This window comes from Balaenoptera musculus, chromosome 8 (genome assembly GCF_009873245.2).
Source record: "Balaenoptera musculus isolate JJ_BM4_2016_0621 chromosome 8, mBalMus1.pri.v3, whole genome shotgun sequence".
Taxonomy (NCBI): Eukaryota; Metazoa; Chordata; class Mammalia; order Artiodactyla; family Balaenopteridae; genus Balaenoptera; species Balaenoptera musculus.
In genome coordinates this window covers 72,257,756-72,272,249 of record NC_045792.1, presented here as the reverse complement: position 1 = coordinate 72,272,249, position 14,494 = coordinate 72,257,756, and the positions used below count along the sequence as shown (strand labels likewise).

The window sequence follows — 14,494 nt, the reverse complement described above, 5'->3', positions numbered from 1 at the left end:
GCCTGGAGCCACCGGAAGCTGGAAGGGGCAAGAACCAGAGGCCTTTCCAGAGCCTTTGGAGGGGGCACAACCCTGCCAACACTTTGACTTTGGACTTCCGGCCTCCAGAATGGTGAAGGAATAAATTTCTGTGGTTTTTAGCCATCGAGTTTATGGTAGTTTGTAACGGCAGCCACAGGAAATTAACACACTCCCTTTCAAAACCGCCACAGAGATGCAGTCTTCGCTTCCCAGCACTGAGGGGGGCTGAGGTAGCCTTTTTGTACTAGATGCCCCTGCTTCCCTGGCCAAGGTTGATTGGAGCCGGGATGGACACCTTGCCCGGGCTGGGCTGGTAAGTGTCACAGGTACCGGGAACTATATGGTGAGGCCATGGGGCATGGGTAGGGGTGGTCATCTAGGCTCAGAGTTGGGCCGTGTGGGGTCATGGGGGGAAAGGGAGCTGCGTGGAGAGGCGCAGGGCAGGCCCTGACAACACAGAAGACCAGGGGCCCCTGACGCCTCCTCTGCTCCCATGGGGGAGGGTCCTGCTCTTTGTTTCCAGAAGGTTCCTTGTATTCCTCTAAAATCCAGCCCCCTCCCCTTTTCCTCCACCTGGCTTTTCCTAGAGGAGGCTGCTTTTCCTTGCAACCCAATCAACCCTAAGCTAAGAGTTCAGCTCTAGTGTCACCCCCATAAGAGCCTCCCTGACTGCACCACATGGAGAGAGATGACCCTAGTCTCTGGGCACTCTCAGCTCTGTGTCCCCACCAAGATTCACTGTCATCGTTAGGGATGTTTGCATGCCATTCTCCCCTCAGACTGAGCTCCTCCAGCCATGCACCAAGCTCGTTCTGTGTGTCCGGATTCCCAATTAATCACCCAATGGGGTACAGTGTCTGGTACCACAATGGATAAGTAGATGAAAAAAGGACAGGTGCCACTCGGCTCTGCCCACAAGGAGCTTTCAGGCGGGTGGGGAGGCCCCGCTCACACACACCGCGGGAGCACATGGTGAGGCAGACATCGGGGTCGGGGTGGGAGTAAGCAGAAGGCAGCTCTGAGCCCTGGGTCGGGGGAGGTCAGGGGGGCTGATGGGTGTGGCCACCCGAAGGAGAATTGTAGAGGTTGTGCTTGGGGGACAGTGATGGCTCGAGCAGGCCGGAGGCAGGCAGAGCAGGGAGCACTTCCGAGGGGGGCCTGTGGGCATTGGGAGAGGCAGCATTTGGGGCATGTGATGGAGATAAGGCCAGACTTAAGTGGAAGTTCCAAGGTGGGAACTCTGATGGGAAGTGTCAGTGGGGCCCGTCCCGGGGCCTTTGGTCACTCACCCACTTAGCTGATGTTCAACCAGGCACTGTGCCCACTGCCAGCTCTACAGCAATGACAGATAGCAGAATTCAAAGGCTAGACTGGAGCTCTTAAGAGAACACCACTGTATCTGCTGTTACAAGGATCAGGAAATAGTCAGCTCATAACCAAAGCATTTGTAGAGCGTTTTACAGTATATAAAGTGCTTTCTCACATGTTAATGATTACAAAGTCCTGTGGTATAGTAGGAAAGGAGTGACTGTGGCTGCAGAAAGCCTGAGTAAAGGTCTTGCATCCTCTGTGCAGCTCATGATAACCCCCGAGCTTTGATATCCTCATCTGTAGAACGATGACCATGGCTAGTGTTGATTGAACACCCACTGCAGGCCAGCTACTGTGGTAGTGCTTTTATATGTATATGTATAATATTTTATATGTATAATATTAACTATTTTAAACTTCAAAACAACCCTATCAAATAGGTACTACTGTTACCCCCATTTTGCAGATGTGGAAACTGAGGCTCAAAGAAGCCAAGTAATTGGCCTGAGTCACACAACTGCTCAGCAGAAGAGATGAGATTTGAACGCAGTTATTCCAGCTCCAGAGTCCATGTTCTCAGCCGCCGGGCTACACCGCAGATCCCGACAGCGGGCCTACCTCCAAGGTTTCGGCAGACCGATAAGATTAATAGACATGTAACTGGTTAGAGGTTAGAGGTCAATATTGACCATTGTTATTCCTCTGTCTGACGCTCTTGGTGCTTGAGCATTTGGTTGCTTTAGCAGATACTGTTGACACTCTGGCATCACTGTTGGCCGAGCCTGGAGATCACCCACAGACGGAGGCAGTGGCCCTCTGCATGGGGCCATTCTCTCTCTGAGAGATGCTTAGCCACCAAACACGGCAGGCCAGAGGTGCTGGGGCGCTCACACCCAGGAGCACCCCGCAACCAATGAGGCCTGTGAGTTGGTGGATAAATACGTCAGTGGGCCAATTCCAAGGTGTGCCCCACACAGTCCCTCAGAGGGTCCCTAACAGGACTGAGCCCCAGCTTCCCACAACAGTTATCCACTCACGAGGCCCCTTTGATGGACCTCCTCCTCTCTTTGCCTCACCCCCCCACCCTCATAATGCTGCCTGGAATCATTTCCCAAATAAACTACGTGCATCGCAATCCTTCCCTCAGGGTCAGTTTGGGAGGACCCAAACTAAGACAGGGGTGCAAGCTGGTTTGGAAAGAGAAGAAAAGAAGAGCTATTACGCATTGAGGCTTGAGGTTTTTCTGGACACACGTAACTAGGGGAAGAGCTGGGGAGGGAAGGGCACACACAAGCCCTCCCGCGGAAGGGGAAAAGTCCCAGGAAGTGGGGAAATAGACCAGGTACCCCTCATGCTGGCTGTCAAACAGGACAGCCTCCCCCGAGCCCACATTTCACCTGACGCTCCAAAAAAGATTGGCCATCAGAGGATTTTTGGCAAGAGCCCCCGTGCCTCTGGAGTAGATTAAAGGGGCATTCCTTGAAACTCTGGGATGTGAGCACAGAATAAACACAAATAAGCTCCCCTTGTCTAAATAAACTGAGGTACAGTTTTATGAAGCTGTTTTCTTTTTCTCCTCACCCTCCCACACTCCTCTCCTCAAAGGCCACGCTTGTTTGCTTACTTACTTAATCCCAAACCCTTTGCACCTTCAAAGGGCCCCTTTGTGTCTAGGATGATATGGAGCGTTTCTGCCTCGTAGACCCGATTTTCCAAATGAACTTCCAAACACAGAAGAGCCCAGATGATTGACAATGAGACAGCATCGTGGTTTGGGCCAACGGATGAAATGAACAGAAGGCAAGAAGGAAAACACGAGAAAGGATGAATTTTCAGCGGGTTCCTCCAGCCAAATAGTTTGTAATTTCATTGGAAAGGATCCTCATGAGGAAAGAGACCAAAAAACATGGTGGAAAAACAGCAAATTACTGGCCCGGCAGTGTGGCTTCTTTCTTCGACAAGTTGGTCATAAAGGAAGAGGGACAGGACGCATGGGAAAGGGCTGAGAGCTGGCCCGCATGGTGGGAAAGAGGGCTCTGTCACCTCAAAATGAGGGTGGCCCTTGGGCCAGGTCCAAAAGATTCTCCACCCACTTCATTCAACACTGAAGCTGCAGAAGCACTGAGAACAGAGGGCATCTGGCCGGACCCACTGTGGAGGGTCCACATGGGGAGAAGCTTTCAGAGAACACAGTGGGAATGAAAAACCAACCCAAGAATTTTTAAAAAAGAAAGCTGGCCATGAAAGAACATATTATTCAGAGCCGATCAAAGAAAAATCAGTGGGGATATTTGCATTGTGAGGTACCCAGTTCCCTAAAGGTTCAAGTTCTTCCAATAAGAGGCAGGATTACCTAGTGGTCAAAAGCCTGGCTGTGGAGCCAAACTGCTTGGGAGGGAATCCCCAGCTACGCCATTGATGGGCTGGGTGACCTTGGCAAATTACATAAACTTTCTGAGGCTCAGTTTCCCCATCTGCAAATCAGGGCTGATGATAACAATTGTACTTACGTCAGGGAGTTATCGGTGAGGATTAAATGAGAACATACATCTAAAGCACGTAGAAAAGTGTCTGGCAGATAATAAGTTACCAATACATGTTAGCTCTAATTACTACACAGCTTCCAAAGACAATAGCTTCTCGGCACTACAATATTCTCACAGGTGCAATAGAATAAAAGTTAAAGAGGCAAAACAGCATGAAAGCAGGTTCAGAGCAAAGAAGAATGCCCTGAAGCTAGGAGACTGGAACAAAGCCGTGGATGGCCTTACCTGAGCGTATCCCCCAAGGAGCACAGATGGCCGGTCGCTGTGCCTGCCTCCTGTGCTGGGGAACCCTGAGGTCCCCGCATGCCCAAGTTCTCCTCAGTGCGGTAGGAAGGCCCCCTTAGACTGTGGATCAGAGGCGTGGCTGAGACCGGGGCTCTGTCCTCGCAGGGGAAATGGCACACCCACTCCTCACCCTGGAAAGCAGCTCTGCCACCCGGCTGTGCCTATCGCTGCTATGGTTAGCGGCTGGGACTGGTCCCCGGGGCAGCGGAGGGGTTATGTCGCAGGCACGGTTCACAGTGTGGTCTGTCTGTGCAGAGGGTGGCACTTCTCAGGCCCACCTGCCTTGAGAGCAGAGCCCCATCTCCATCATCCGCTCGGGATCAAGGTCCCAGGTTTCCTCTGCAGAGGTGTCTTCATGGGGGGGGGAACCGGCCATGGGCACGCCTCCACTCATCTCAGACAGACGCACGCACCCTGGCGAAACCCACCATTCGGTGCAAACATTCCACATGCACCCCAGAACCCCAACTTTTCCATTTAGACCCCTGCAGCTTGGGAATGAAGCTGGAATTACAGCAAAGACAAAGGGGCCGCTATCAGTAATTATTTCTGAAGCAACAAGCAACTAATTGGGGCTTACTGTTGTTATAAACCTATACTGCAGGCAGTAATTCAACTGCAGCTAATGAGAATTCCAGCACCAGCCTCTGCCCCCACTACACGACGACTCCCCCTCGTCCCGGGCGGAGGGGTCTGCTGCTGGAAGAAATAAATGGTTTCTTCGCAGCCCTCCGAGAGACAGTAGTCATGCTGGAGACTTCTGCCCGGGGGGCGTCAGTGTGGCCGAGCAGTGGGGTGAGACAAGGCACAAGTGAGAAGCCCAGGAGCACAGGAAGGCTTCTAGATCGGCTGCCATGCCCCCTCAGGATGGTGACATCATGCCTGTGGGAAATGGCTGCGGGATGCTGTCAAGTCAGTGGAAAAAGAGCTGAATCGCCTCTTTTATAAATAGATTTATTGAGAACCTTCTAAGGCACCAGGAGCTCTCAGAGATTCATTTATACACATTATTTCCTTGACTCCTCCTAACAGCCTTAGGAAGGAAAGGAGGTGCCATTAGGAATGGAAGAGGGCAACTTGGCTCGCAGAGGGAAAGTCACCTGTGGGAACTCACCTGGCCGCTGCACAGAGTGAAGCCAGGGTTGGAAACCAGGAGGAAGGGGGAACTTTGGGTGACATTCCTGCAGGCAGCCTGGCGATGTGGGAAGCAGGTGTGGAATCTGGGGACAGCTGGGTGTGGCCACTTAGTAACTGCCTGGTGAGCTTGTCAAGTTACCAAAACATTCCACGCCTCAGTTTCTGCGTCTGTGGACTGGGGACGATCATGCCTATCTAGTGGGTCTGCTGTAAAGACCACACGCTGTAACACGCTGCATACAAAGCATTCGACATAGTGCTTAGTGCATGGTAAATGCCCAGTAAATGCCAGTTATTATTAAAGATGCTGTTGAGATGCTCTCGAAGAAGCACTGAGGGTTGGAAGAAACTCATCGTCTGAGCACGGCAGAATTTTTGTGATAGTGGAAGCTGTGGAAGTTTCAGCAGAGTGTCTGGCTGCCTGTGTCCCTGGGGAAGGGGGCAAACCAACCCAGCAGGCTGGCTCTGCTCTGAGGCCACTGCCCTGGTGTCCAGGGCAGCGGGAAGCTGGCCAAGCTCCCAGACAGCCTGTCTCGGGCCTGGAGCACAGAGCCGTTGCCTCACCAGCTTGTAATGAGCTGCGTCTCCATCCTGATTAGGGGAACAATCCTCACTCAGAAAGACTCAGGGGAAGGAAGTGACAGCGTCGTGGGGACAGGGCATAACCTCGTCTCCCAAGGAGAGGCTCGCTTCTGGGGAGCTGGTGACTTGGAGGTCACGGCCCAAGATGGTGCCCATCCCCCTGGAGGAGGCTGAACAGACCCCACTGGGGCAGGTCTGGGTCAGAGCAGGAGACGAGCTGAGCCAGCTCAGGCCTCCGTCTGCAAGCCTGGGAGGCAGCTGCTCACGGGCTCTGGTTTGCCAAGAGGGGCAAGCAAGGAAACCAACATTCTCTGGGCACATTCTGGGCACCAGGCCGGATGCCAGCCCTATGACATCATCACTGTCATCAACGTTGTCCTATTAAATCAAATGTTAGAGCACCATCTTTTCCAAAACTGTAGATTGCAGCCTGTTACTGGGTTATGAAAACAGTTTAGTGGGTGACAAATAGCATTTTTTAAATAACGTGATAAAAAATACAGAAAATTTCAGAGTGCATTGGGCAGAGCAAGGATTAGTATCGTGCTGTGGAACTTTCATTTCTTGAATGTGTCTGCAAGTGTTTGGGAGCTGGGTTGTAATGGGGATGGAAATCGTGCTCTTTCTTAAAGTTGTTGTAGGGATTGAATGAGTTAATGTTTTAAGTGCTTAGTGCAATGTAGCAGAGGCTGCCAGCACCCACCCAAGTCCCCTTGGAGATAGTTCAGGCCCCCTGGATGTCTCTGTCTCTGTCTCTCTCTCTCTCTGGTCGTGGAAATATGCTTAATTCAAGTTCAGGGCAGGTAAAAGCATGGCAGAATTAATGTCCCAGGATCAACCCTCAGCCTAGGAGGCCTGGGAGATGGTGGATAAACACTGCATCCTCCTCACCACCCCCCCAACCCAGTGCAACAATTCTGAGGCATGTCCCCCACGATCTCTCTGAGCCCCAGATGCCCACAGAGCAACTCCCTTCCCCGTCTCCCTTCCTCTCTCTCACTCCGCTTCCTGGGATCCCCTCCCAAGTAAACTTCTTGCACCTATATCCTTGTCTTGGTGCCTCATCTTACTTTGCATGAACTCAACCTAAGATAAACAGATTCTGGCAAAAAGTAGTGCTTCATCATGTTCATCTAGAGATAGGATCTGTTCAAATGCTTCACATGTATCATCTTATTTAATCTTCACCCCAGCCCTATAAGGTAGGAACTGTGATAGTCCCCATTTTCCAGATAAGGAAACTGAGGCTCAGAAGAGTTAAGAACATTGTTCAAGGTCACATAGATAGAAAGGAGAGAGCTCCATTCTGAATCCATGTGTGTTACTAAAGCCCGGTTCTCACCCTCTGCTCTCCATTTAATCCACACAACCACCCTGCCAGTTAGCTACTGTCGTTACTCCCATTTTACAGATGTGGAGATGGAAAGTTCAGGGAGGTAAAGCGTTCAATTCCCACACTATTCACTGCCAGGCTGGGACCCCTGGCCCTGTGCTTCCCATGACATCAAGCTGCCTCCCAGTGCCCTGGAAAGGGTAGGCATGGAGAAAAAAAAAATCCCCGCAGTGGAAACTGGCAGCTCTTCACCAAACCTGTGGTACAGGAGAGAGGTAAGATGTGGATGAAAAGAAGGGACAATTCTAGCAGGCTTACTGGGATTTCCAGATGGAAGTGTGTTCCAATGCTTGTGCCTCAACTTCTCAGCCTGTTAAACGGGGCTGATGAGCTGACATTAAATCCCTCTACTCACTGCTGGCTTCAACTTTTATCTTCCCATCCTTATCTCCAGCAGCCCCACCATTTCCACCAAAATCCCGTGAGCTGTACGTGCCTAAGGTCTGCGCTCCATCTGCATGGCTCACGGTGATTATTCACTGCCCATCTGCTGCATGCCAGGCAGCGTGCTGACCACGGTGCCTCAGCTTCCTCATCTGGTATATTGGGATCATCTTAGTATCTTCTTCATGGGTTGTTATGAGGATTAACTGAGCTACTTGTGCAAAGCACATGTCTGACCAAGGACTCTCAACTCCACATTAAAAAACCAAACAATCCAATTAGAAAATGAACAAGTGACGTGAAGAGTCATTTTACCAAAGAGGATATTCAGTTGGCAAATAGGCATGTGAAAAGATGCTCAACATCCCTCACTCCTGGGGAAATGCAAGTAAGACCATGGTGAGATGTCACACCATACCTATTAGAAGAGCTAAGATTTAAAAAAAAATAGCGACAACACCAAATGCTGGCAAAGATGTGGAGAAATGGAATCACCCATACATTACTGATGGGAATGTAAAATGGTACAAGCCGCTCTGCAAAACAGTTGACTCTTCCTTAAAAAATCAAACATACACTTACCATATAACCCAACAATTACACTCCTGGACATTTATCTCAGAGAAATGAATTCTTAGATTCACATAAAAACCTATACATGAATGCTTGTAGCAGTTTTATTTGTAATAGCCCCAAACTAGAAACAACCCAGATGTCCTTCGATGGCCAGACCATGGTACATCCACACCATGGAATATTACTCAGCAACAACAAAGGAATGAACTACTGATGCATAAAACAACTTGGATGGATTATGCTGAGTGAAAAAAGTCAACCTTACAAGGTCACATACTGTGTCATTCCATTCAGATAACATTGTTGAAATGAAAAAAGTATGCAGATAGAAAGCACACTAATGGTTGCCAGGAGTTAAGCATGGCAGAAGGGAGAAGGGTGGGTGGCAAAAAGTAAGCCACCCTTACTGGCTTACTGGTAGAAGGGAGAAGGGTGGCTCTATAAAGAAATAGCATAAGGGAGATCTCTGTGGAGATAGAATAGATCTGTATCTTGATTGTGGTGGTGGTTACACAAATCTACACAAGTGGACACAGAACTGTACTCACACACCATCATGCCAATGTCAGTTTCTTGTTTTGATACTGTACTATAATTGTGTAAGATTTAACCACTGGAGAAAACTGGGTGCCCTCACAAAGGATCTCTCCACACTATTTTGCAATTTCCTGCAAATCTATAATTATTTCTAAAATTTAAAAAAATGTTTTAAATGAGCTTTTAAAGAGTTTAGATCAGTGCCTAAGTGAGCACTTAATATTAGCTCTCATTATTGTTATTTCATTTTCATTATTACTTCATCTTATTTAATGTTCACAATAAGCTTATGAAAAAAGGGTTTCTTACCTCCATTCTACAGGCTGGAATACTAAGACTCAGACACATTAGGTAACTTGTCTAAATTTACATATCCATAAAGACCTAGGAATTGAAGTTCAAATCCATGGACTTCCCACATATATGCAAATACCCAGTAAAATAAAAATCTTTGCCCTCACTGAGTTTATAACATAGTAACGGAAGTAAGAGATATAACTTAAACCCAAGCAGAATACCATACATGCTGTATAAGTTCTATGGAAGGATGGGAGAAGGAAAAGTTAAAAATTCCAACTGGGGAGATTTAGGAAGGCTTCCTAGAAGAGGTGGCATTTGGGATTGTTTTGAAGAATGAGTAGGAGCTCAGTAGGTATAAAAGGGGGTAGTGGTGCAGGAAAGGACATTCCAGGTAGAGAGAACCTGATGGCTAAGGGGTGGGAGAGCTTGGAGAACAGTGACAAGCTCAAGGTGGCTGAAGCAGCTGGCATGAGACCAGAGGCAGAAGCAGAAGGAAGGAAAAGCAGAGGGCAGTCGGTGAGAATAGGCTGGGGATTGGGCTTGTTCTCCCAGCTTTTGCGCACTGTGGCCTGCAAATTGGAGTCTGCCATGGAAGCCTAAAGGCCAATGTCTAGAGTGCATGTGCTGTGAAAACAGTGTACGACAAGGTACCAGGCTTCTATTTATGCTGAAAAAGCCGGGTAGAGCTCTGCAGTGGGTTCTGGGGTCCCAGGAAACAAGGAGACCTTCTGTTTCAGGACCTCAAGGTGACATTTTCCAGGGTCCTCCCAAGATCAGCCCTAGTGGATCCTAAAGGCAAACCCCTGTCCCTTGTGGGCTTTGGAATTTTATCTTTCAATAATAAGTCATGAGCCCTATCACACCTGTACTTAGTAATCTTCCCACCCCATCAATGACCACTGCGCAGTCAGGATCCAGGTCTTTCTGGGTCATTGTTTTTGTTTTTTGTTTTTTTTTTTGGTTGTTTAGTTTTTATTTCATAACCATAAACTTAACTTTGCAATTCAGCTAAACTTGGAGGGGAATAAGGAAAATATGGAATCCAAAGAAGTGCAATGAGAGCACAAAGATTATAGTATATTTTGAGCAGATGGGGATGAAGGGGTGCTCTCCTGAGCTACAGAAGGAATGGTCTGGTGGTTAAGATAAAACACAAGTCAAATTTATTATTAGATTTGTCCACAGTCAGCAATGGTGATCTTCCTGCTGGTCTTGCCATTCCTGGACCCAAAGCGCTCCATGGCTTCCACAATATTCATGCCCTCTTTCACCTTGCCAAAGACCACATGCTTGCCATCCAACCACTCAGTCTTGGCAGTGCAGATGAAAAACTGGGAACCGTTTGTGTTGGGGCCAGCATTTGCCATGGACAAGATGCCAGGACCCGTGTGCTTCAGGAGGAAATTCTCATCATCAAATTTCTCCCCACAGATGGACTTGCCACCAGTGTCATTATGGCGTGTGAAGTCACCACCCTGGCACATAAATCCCGGAATTATTCTGTGAAAGCAGGAAACTTTATAACCAAAGCCTTTCTCCCCAGTGCTCAGAGCACGAAAGTTTTCTACTGTCTTTGGAACTTTGTCTGCAAACAGCTCGAAGGAGACGCGGCCCAAGGGCTCACCGTCGATGGCGATGTCAAAGAACACGGTAGGGTTGACCACGGTTGGGCAGCGTGGGAGGTTCCGGGGTGGCGGCGTCTGCAAAGCCTCTGGGTCATTGTTGAATGCAGCTTGGAGTTGACCATGTAGAGGTTCCATATTCAATTCCATTCGATCAATCCAATATCTATTTATTGGGTGCCAGCTAAAAAAAGACCCTGTGCTAGGATTGGAGGTGAAAGAACAAAACGCAGTCCCATAGTGGAGAAGAGACAACCATAGGGCACCACACACAGGGCAATGGCAGTGCCGACCATCTAGAGGCAAAGGGATGAGAAACTACCCTGGACTCTGACTGGTGGAGATGGTCACATCTGCACGACTTATCTTTAAAAAATATGCTCCTAAAGTCATTGTGGAAAACAATATGAAGGTTCCTCAAAAAATTGAAACTACCATGTGATCCAGCAATTCCACTCCTGGGTATATATCCAAAGAAAACAAAAACACTAATTCAGAAAGATACATGAACCTCAATGTTCATAGCAGCTTTATTTACAATAGCCAAGATATGGAAGAAAACTAAGTGTCCATCAACAGATAAATGGATAAAGAAAATGTGGTATATACATACAATGGAATACTACTCAGCCACGAAAAAGAATGAAATTTTGCCATTTGCAACAAATGGATGGACTTGGAAGGTATTATGCTAAGTGAAATAAGTCAGACAGAGGAAGACAAATACTGTATGATATCACTTATCTAAAGAATACAACAAACTAGCGACTATAACGAAAAAGAAACAGACTCACAGATGTAGAGAACAGTGATTACCAGTGGGGAGAGGGAAGGGAGAAGGGGAAAGATGGGGTAGGAGATTACGAGGTGCAAATACTATGTATAAAATAAATAAACTACAAGGAAATATTGTACAACACGAGGAATATGGCCGATTTTTTATAATGACTATAAATGGAGTATAACCTTCCAAAATTATGAATTACTATGTTGTACACCTGAATCGTATATAATATTGTAAAGCAACTATACCTCAATAAAAAAATGTGGAGGTAAAGCCTCATTCTTAATGAGAAGGGCACTGTTGGTCATATTGTCCAGAAATTGTTCATGGGACTAAATTGAGACACAAGTTCTGCTTACATCACAGTAAATTTATTGAAATGGTGATAATGAGACTGTTAACCTTTTTGCTAAGGTCATGAGTGAAAACTGGATGTACCACAACTGCAATACGAGAAATGTGCTAAGGAATGATGCATTTTAGATCATTAGCCAAAACAGCAATGTACTTCTTGCAGGTCAACTGCTAGAGCCCTAAAGTGAATTATTTGAAAAACTAGATTCCAAAGATTCTAGGTGGGATACTTTTTGAAGTACGTCATCAGTATGTCCTTATTCAAGTGGAGATAAAAGAAACCCAACTAAGAAAATTGCGACCAGGCTGACTGACAGAACAACTGTGGATGAAGTATGGGATCTTTTAAAAATGCCTATCTTGAAGATAAGTTTGACTCAAGTTTTGGAGGAACTAAGGTAACTTTGATAGGCAGTGGAATGAATCACAGTGTGTGAAATTCCTTAACTAAAAATGTATTGGCTTAAAAAAAATGCGGAGGTGGTACTTGGTCGTCTGTGGGTCTTTGCAGTCAGGATTTTTGTTCAAACAACTTCCTCACCTCTCCGTGTCCACTTTGGTTTGCCTTTCCCAGACTGTCCCTGAGGCCTGGCGCAGCTGATGATTTTGGAAAATGGATTTTGAGCTGTAAAGGATAGCTATTCCAGATGTATACTCAGGTTTCAGAAATAAGAATTAGATTAAAAAGAGCAGCTGAGAGAAGAAATTAACACAATATTGTAAATCAACTCTACTTCAATGAAATTAAAAAAAAAAAAAAAGAGCAGCTGAGAGACCTCAGCAATCTTCTGGGACAATCGCTTTCAACCTGGTGTTTTTGGTGCCTAAGAGTTCTGCGGAGGTGTCCTGGGGGGAGGGGGTGCTGGGAGACAGCCCTGTGGAAGGGGGATGCTGAGGGCCTGGTCTCGGGGTCTCCACCTGCATCAACCAGAAGAGGTCAACGTAACCTTTGTTACACACTGCAGTTCCAAATATGTTGGAAAAAAACACTGTGTAAGGTTTAAAACCTCCAAAGCTAGTCCATCATGATCATCTCATCATATTTTACAATAGCTGATTTTGAGTGTTTTGCGTGTGTCAGACACTGTTAAAGGGGCTTTATGTGCATTATCTCATTTAATCCTCATAGCACCTTTAAAAGGTAGGTACCATTATTAGCCCCCTAACATAGGAGAAAACTTAGGCCCAGAGATTAAGTAATTTGACCAAAGCACACATACCGTAAGAGATGGAGCCTGGCTTTGAACCCACGCAGCTGCCTCTTGAGCCTGCACAATTTTCCACCACGAGGTGCTGGAAGCTGAGGCCCAGGGAGAGGCAGGGACTTGCCCCAGACCTCACAGTGGGCTCAGGGCAGACCATTCCCCCTCAGGGCCTTCTTCCTCCTTCCCTCCCTCCCTCTTCACCCTGCAGTATGCTTCCTAGAACCGACTCACAAGTGGCTTTAAATAGACCATCCCTTGGTTACCAAGCATCTGTGCTCTCACGAGGGGAGCCTCTGAAGGAAATGGAGCTGTGATAACAGATCTGCTTTGGAGCCCCCTGTTCTGAATGGGCCCGGGGCGCTCTCCTGGCCTGTGGCCTCATTTCCCACCCTCTGCTCTAGATGCACTTGAGGACCTTGGGCACGGCATCCCAGGCCCTTCACAGTCTGCACTCTGTCTGTCTGCCCTGTCTCACCTCCATTTGCTCCTCTACACATATCCTTGCTACTGCAGCTACGTCTACACCTTATTCTTTTGTCCATGCTGTTCCCTCTGCTGGGAATATCCTTCCTGCCTCGTTGGCCCGGCATTCTCCTCCTCACATGTGTCCTCTAGGGTCCTGACCTCCCCCACGAGGCAGAATCACTCACTCTCTCCCAGCACCCTCCCTGTCACAGCACACACCCCTGTGCTAGAACCATTGATTTCACTTCCTTGATTCAAAGACATGCAGGTGGTCCCATTTCCCCTTGACTAAAATCAGGGTAGTTCTTACAGTCCACGCTTCTGAGTCAGAGTTCTTCTTGCCTCCTGGAACCCTGTTACTGAATGGATAGTGTTTTGTAATTGATGTCGTCTTAGGATCCAGGAAATACAGGACTTCTGGCTCCCTCTGGACTGAGCTCACCTGGGTTGGAGGCCATGACCCAGGAGTCTCAGGACTGCCAGCAGCCAACACAGGGAGGCACAGAGGAGGGGCCGGGTGGTGGCGGTCATGGTGTTCATGGACTGGGAGGCCCCCTTTGTGCCCAGGTCATCATGGGAGGCCTGCGGGGCTGTAGGCCCAGGAGAGCCTCCTGCCGTTTTTACCCACTACACAAGTTCACGCAGCTACCTCATGGCCTATGCCCTGGAGGGAAACACGGGCGAGAACAGCAGACTTCATTTCCCCCTGTGTTAGTCTTCTGCCATAACAAAGTACTACCGCTCACTGGGTGGCTTAAGCAACAGAAATTAATTTCCTCACAATTCTAGAAGCTAGAAGTCCAAGATCAAGGTGTCAGCAGGGTTCGTTTCTTCTGAGGCCTCTCTCCTCAGCTTGTAGATGACCATCTTCTCCCTGTGTCTTCACATGGTCTTTCCCCCGTGCGTGTATCTGTGACCTAATTTCCTCTTTTAATAAGGACGCCAGAGTCATATTAGATTAGGACCCTTTCACCAGCTTTACTGAGCACCTA

The 14,494-nt window shown here is 47.9% G+C and overlaps 1 protein-coding gene and 1 non-coding gene across 2 annotated transcripts; one reads left to right on the top strand and one right to left on the bottom strand.

Annotated features, from left to right (window-relative positions):
- Positions 1 to 10,031: 10,031 nt before the first annotated feature.
- On the bottom strand, positions 10,032 to 10,832 carry LOC118899546 (peptidyl-prolyl cis-trans isomerase A-like). Its single transcript, XM_036861320.1, has one exon. The coding sequence runs from the start codon at positions 10,830 to 10,832 to the stop codon at positions 10,242 to 10,244; it is 591 nt and encodes a 196-aa protein (XP_036717215.1). The 3' UTR covers positions 10,032 to 10,241.
- Positions 10,833 to 11,750: 918 nt separating this feature from the next.
- Positions 11,751 to 11,884, top strand: LOC118900294. The gene has a single exon (XR_005021077.1). It is a non-coding gene; the product is annotated as a small nucleolar RNA SNORA1 (small nucleolar RNA).
- Positions 11,885 to 14,494: the final 2,610 nt, after the last annotated feature.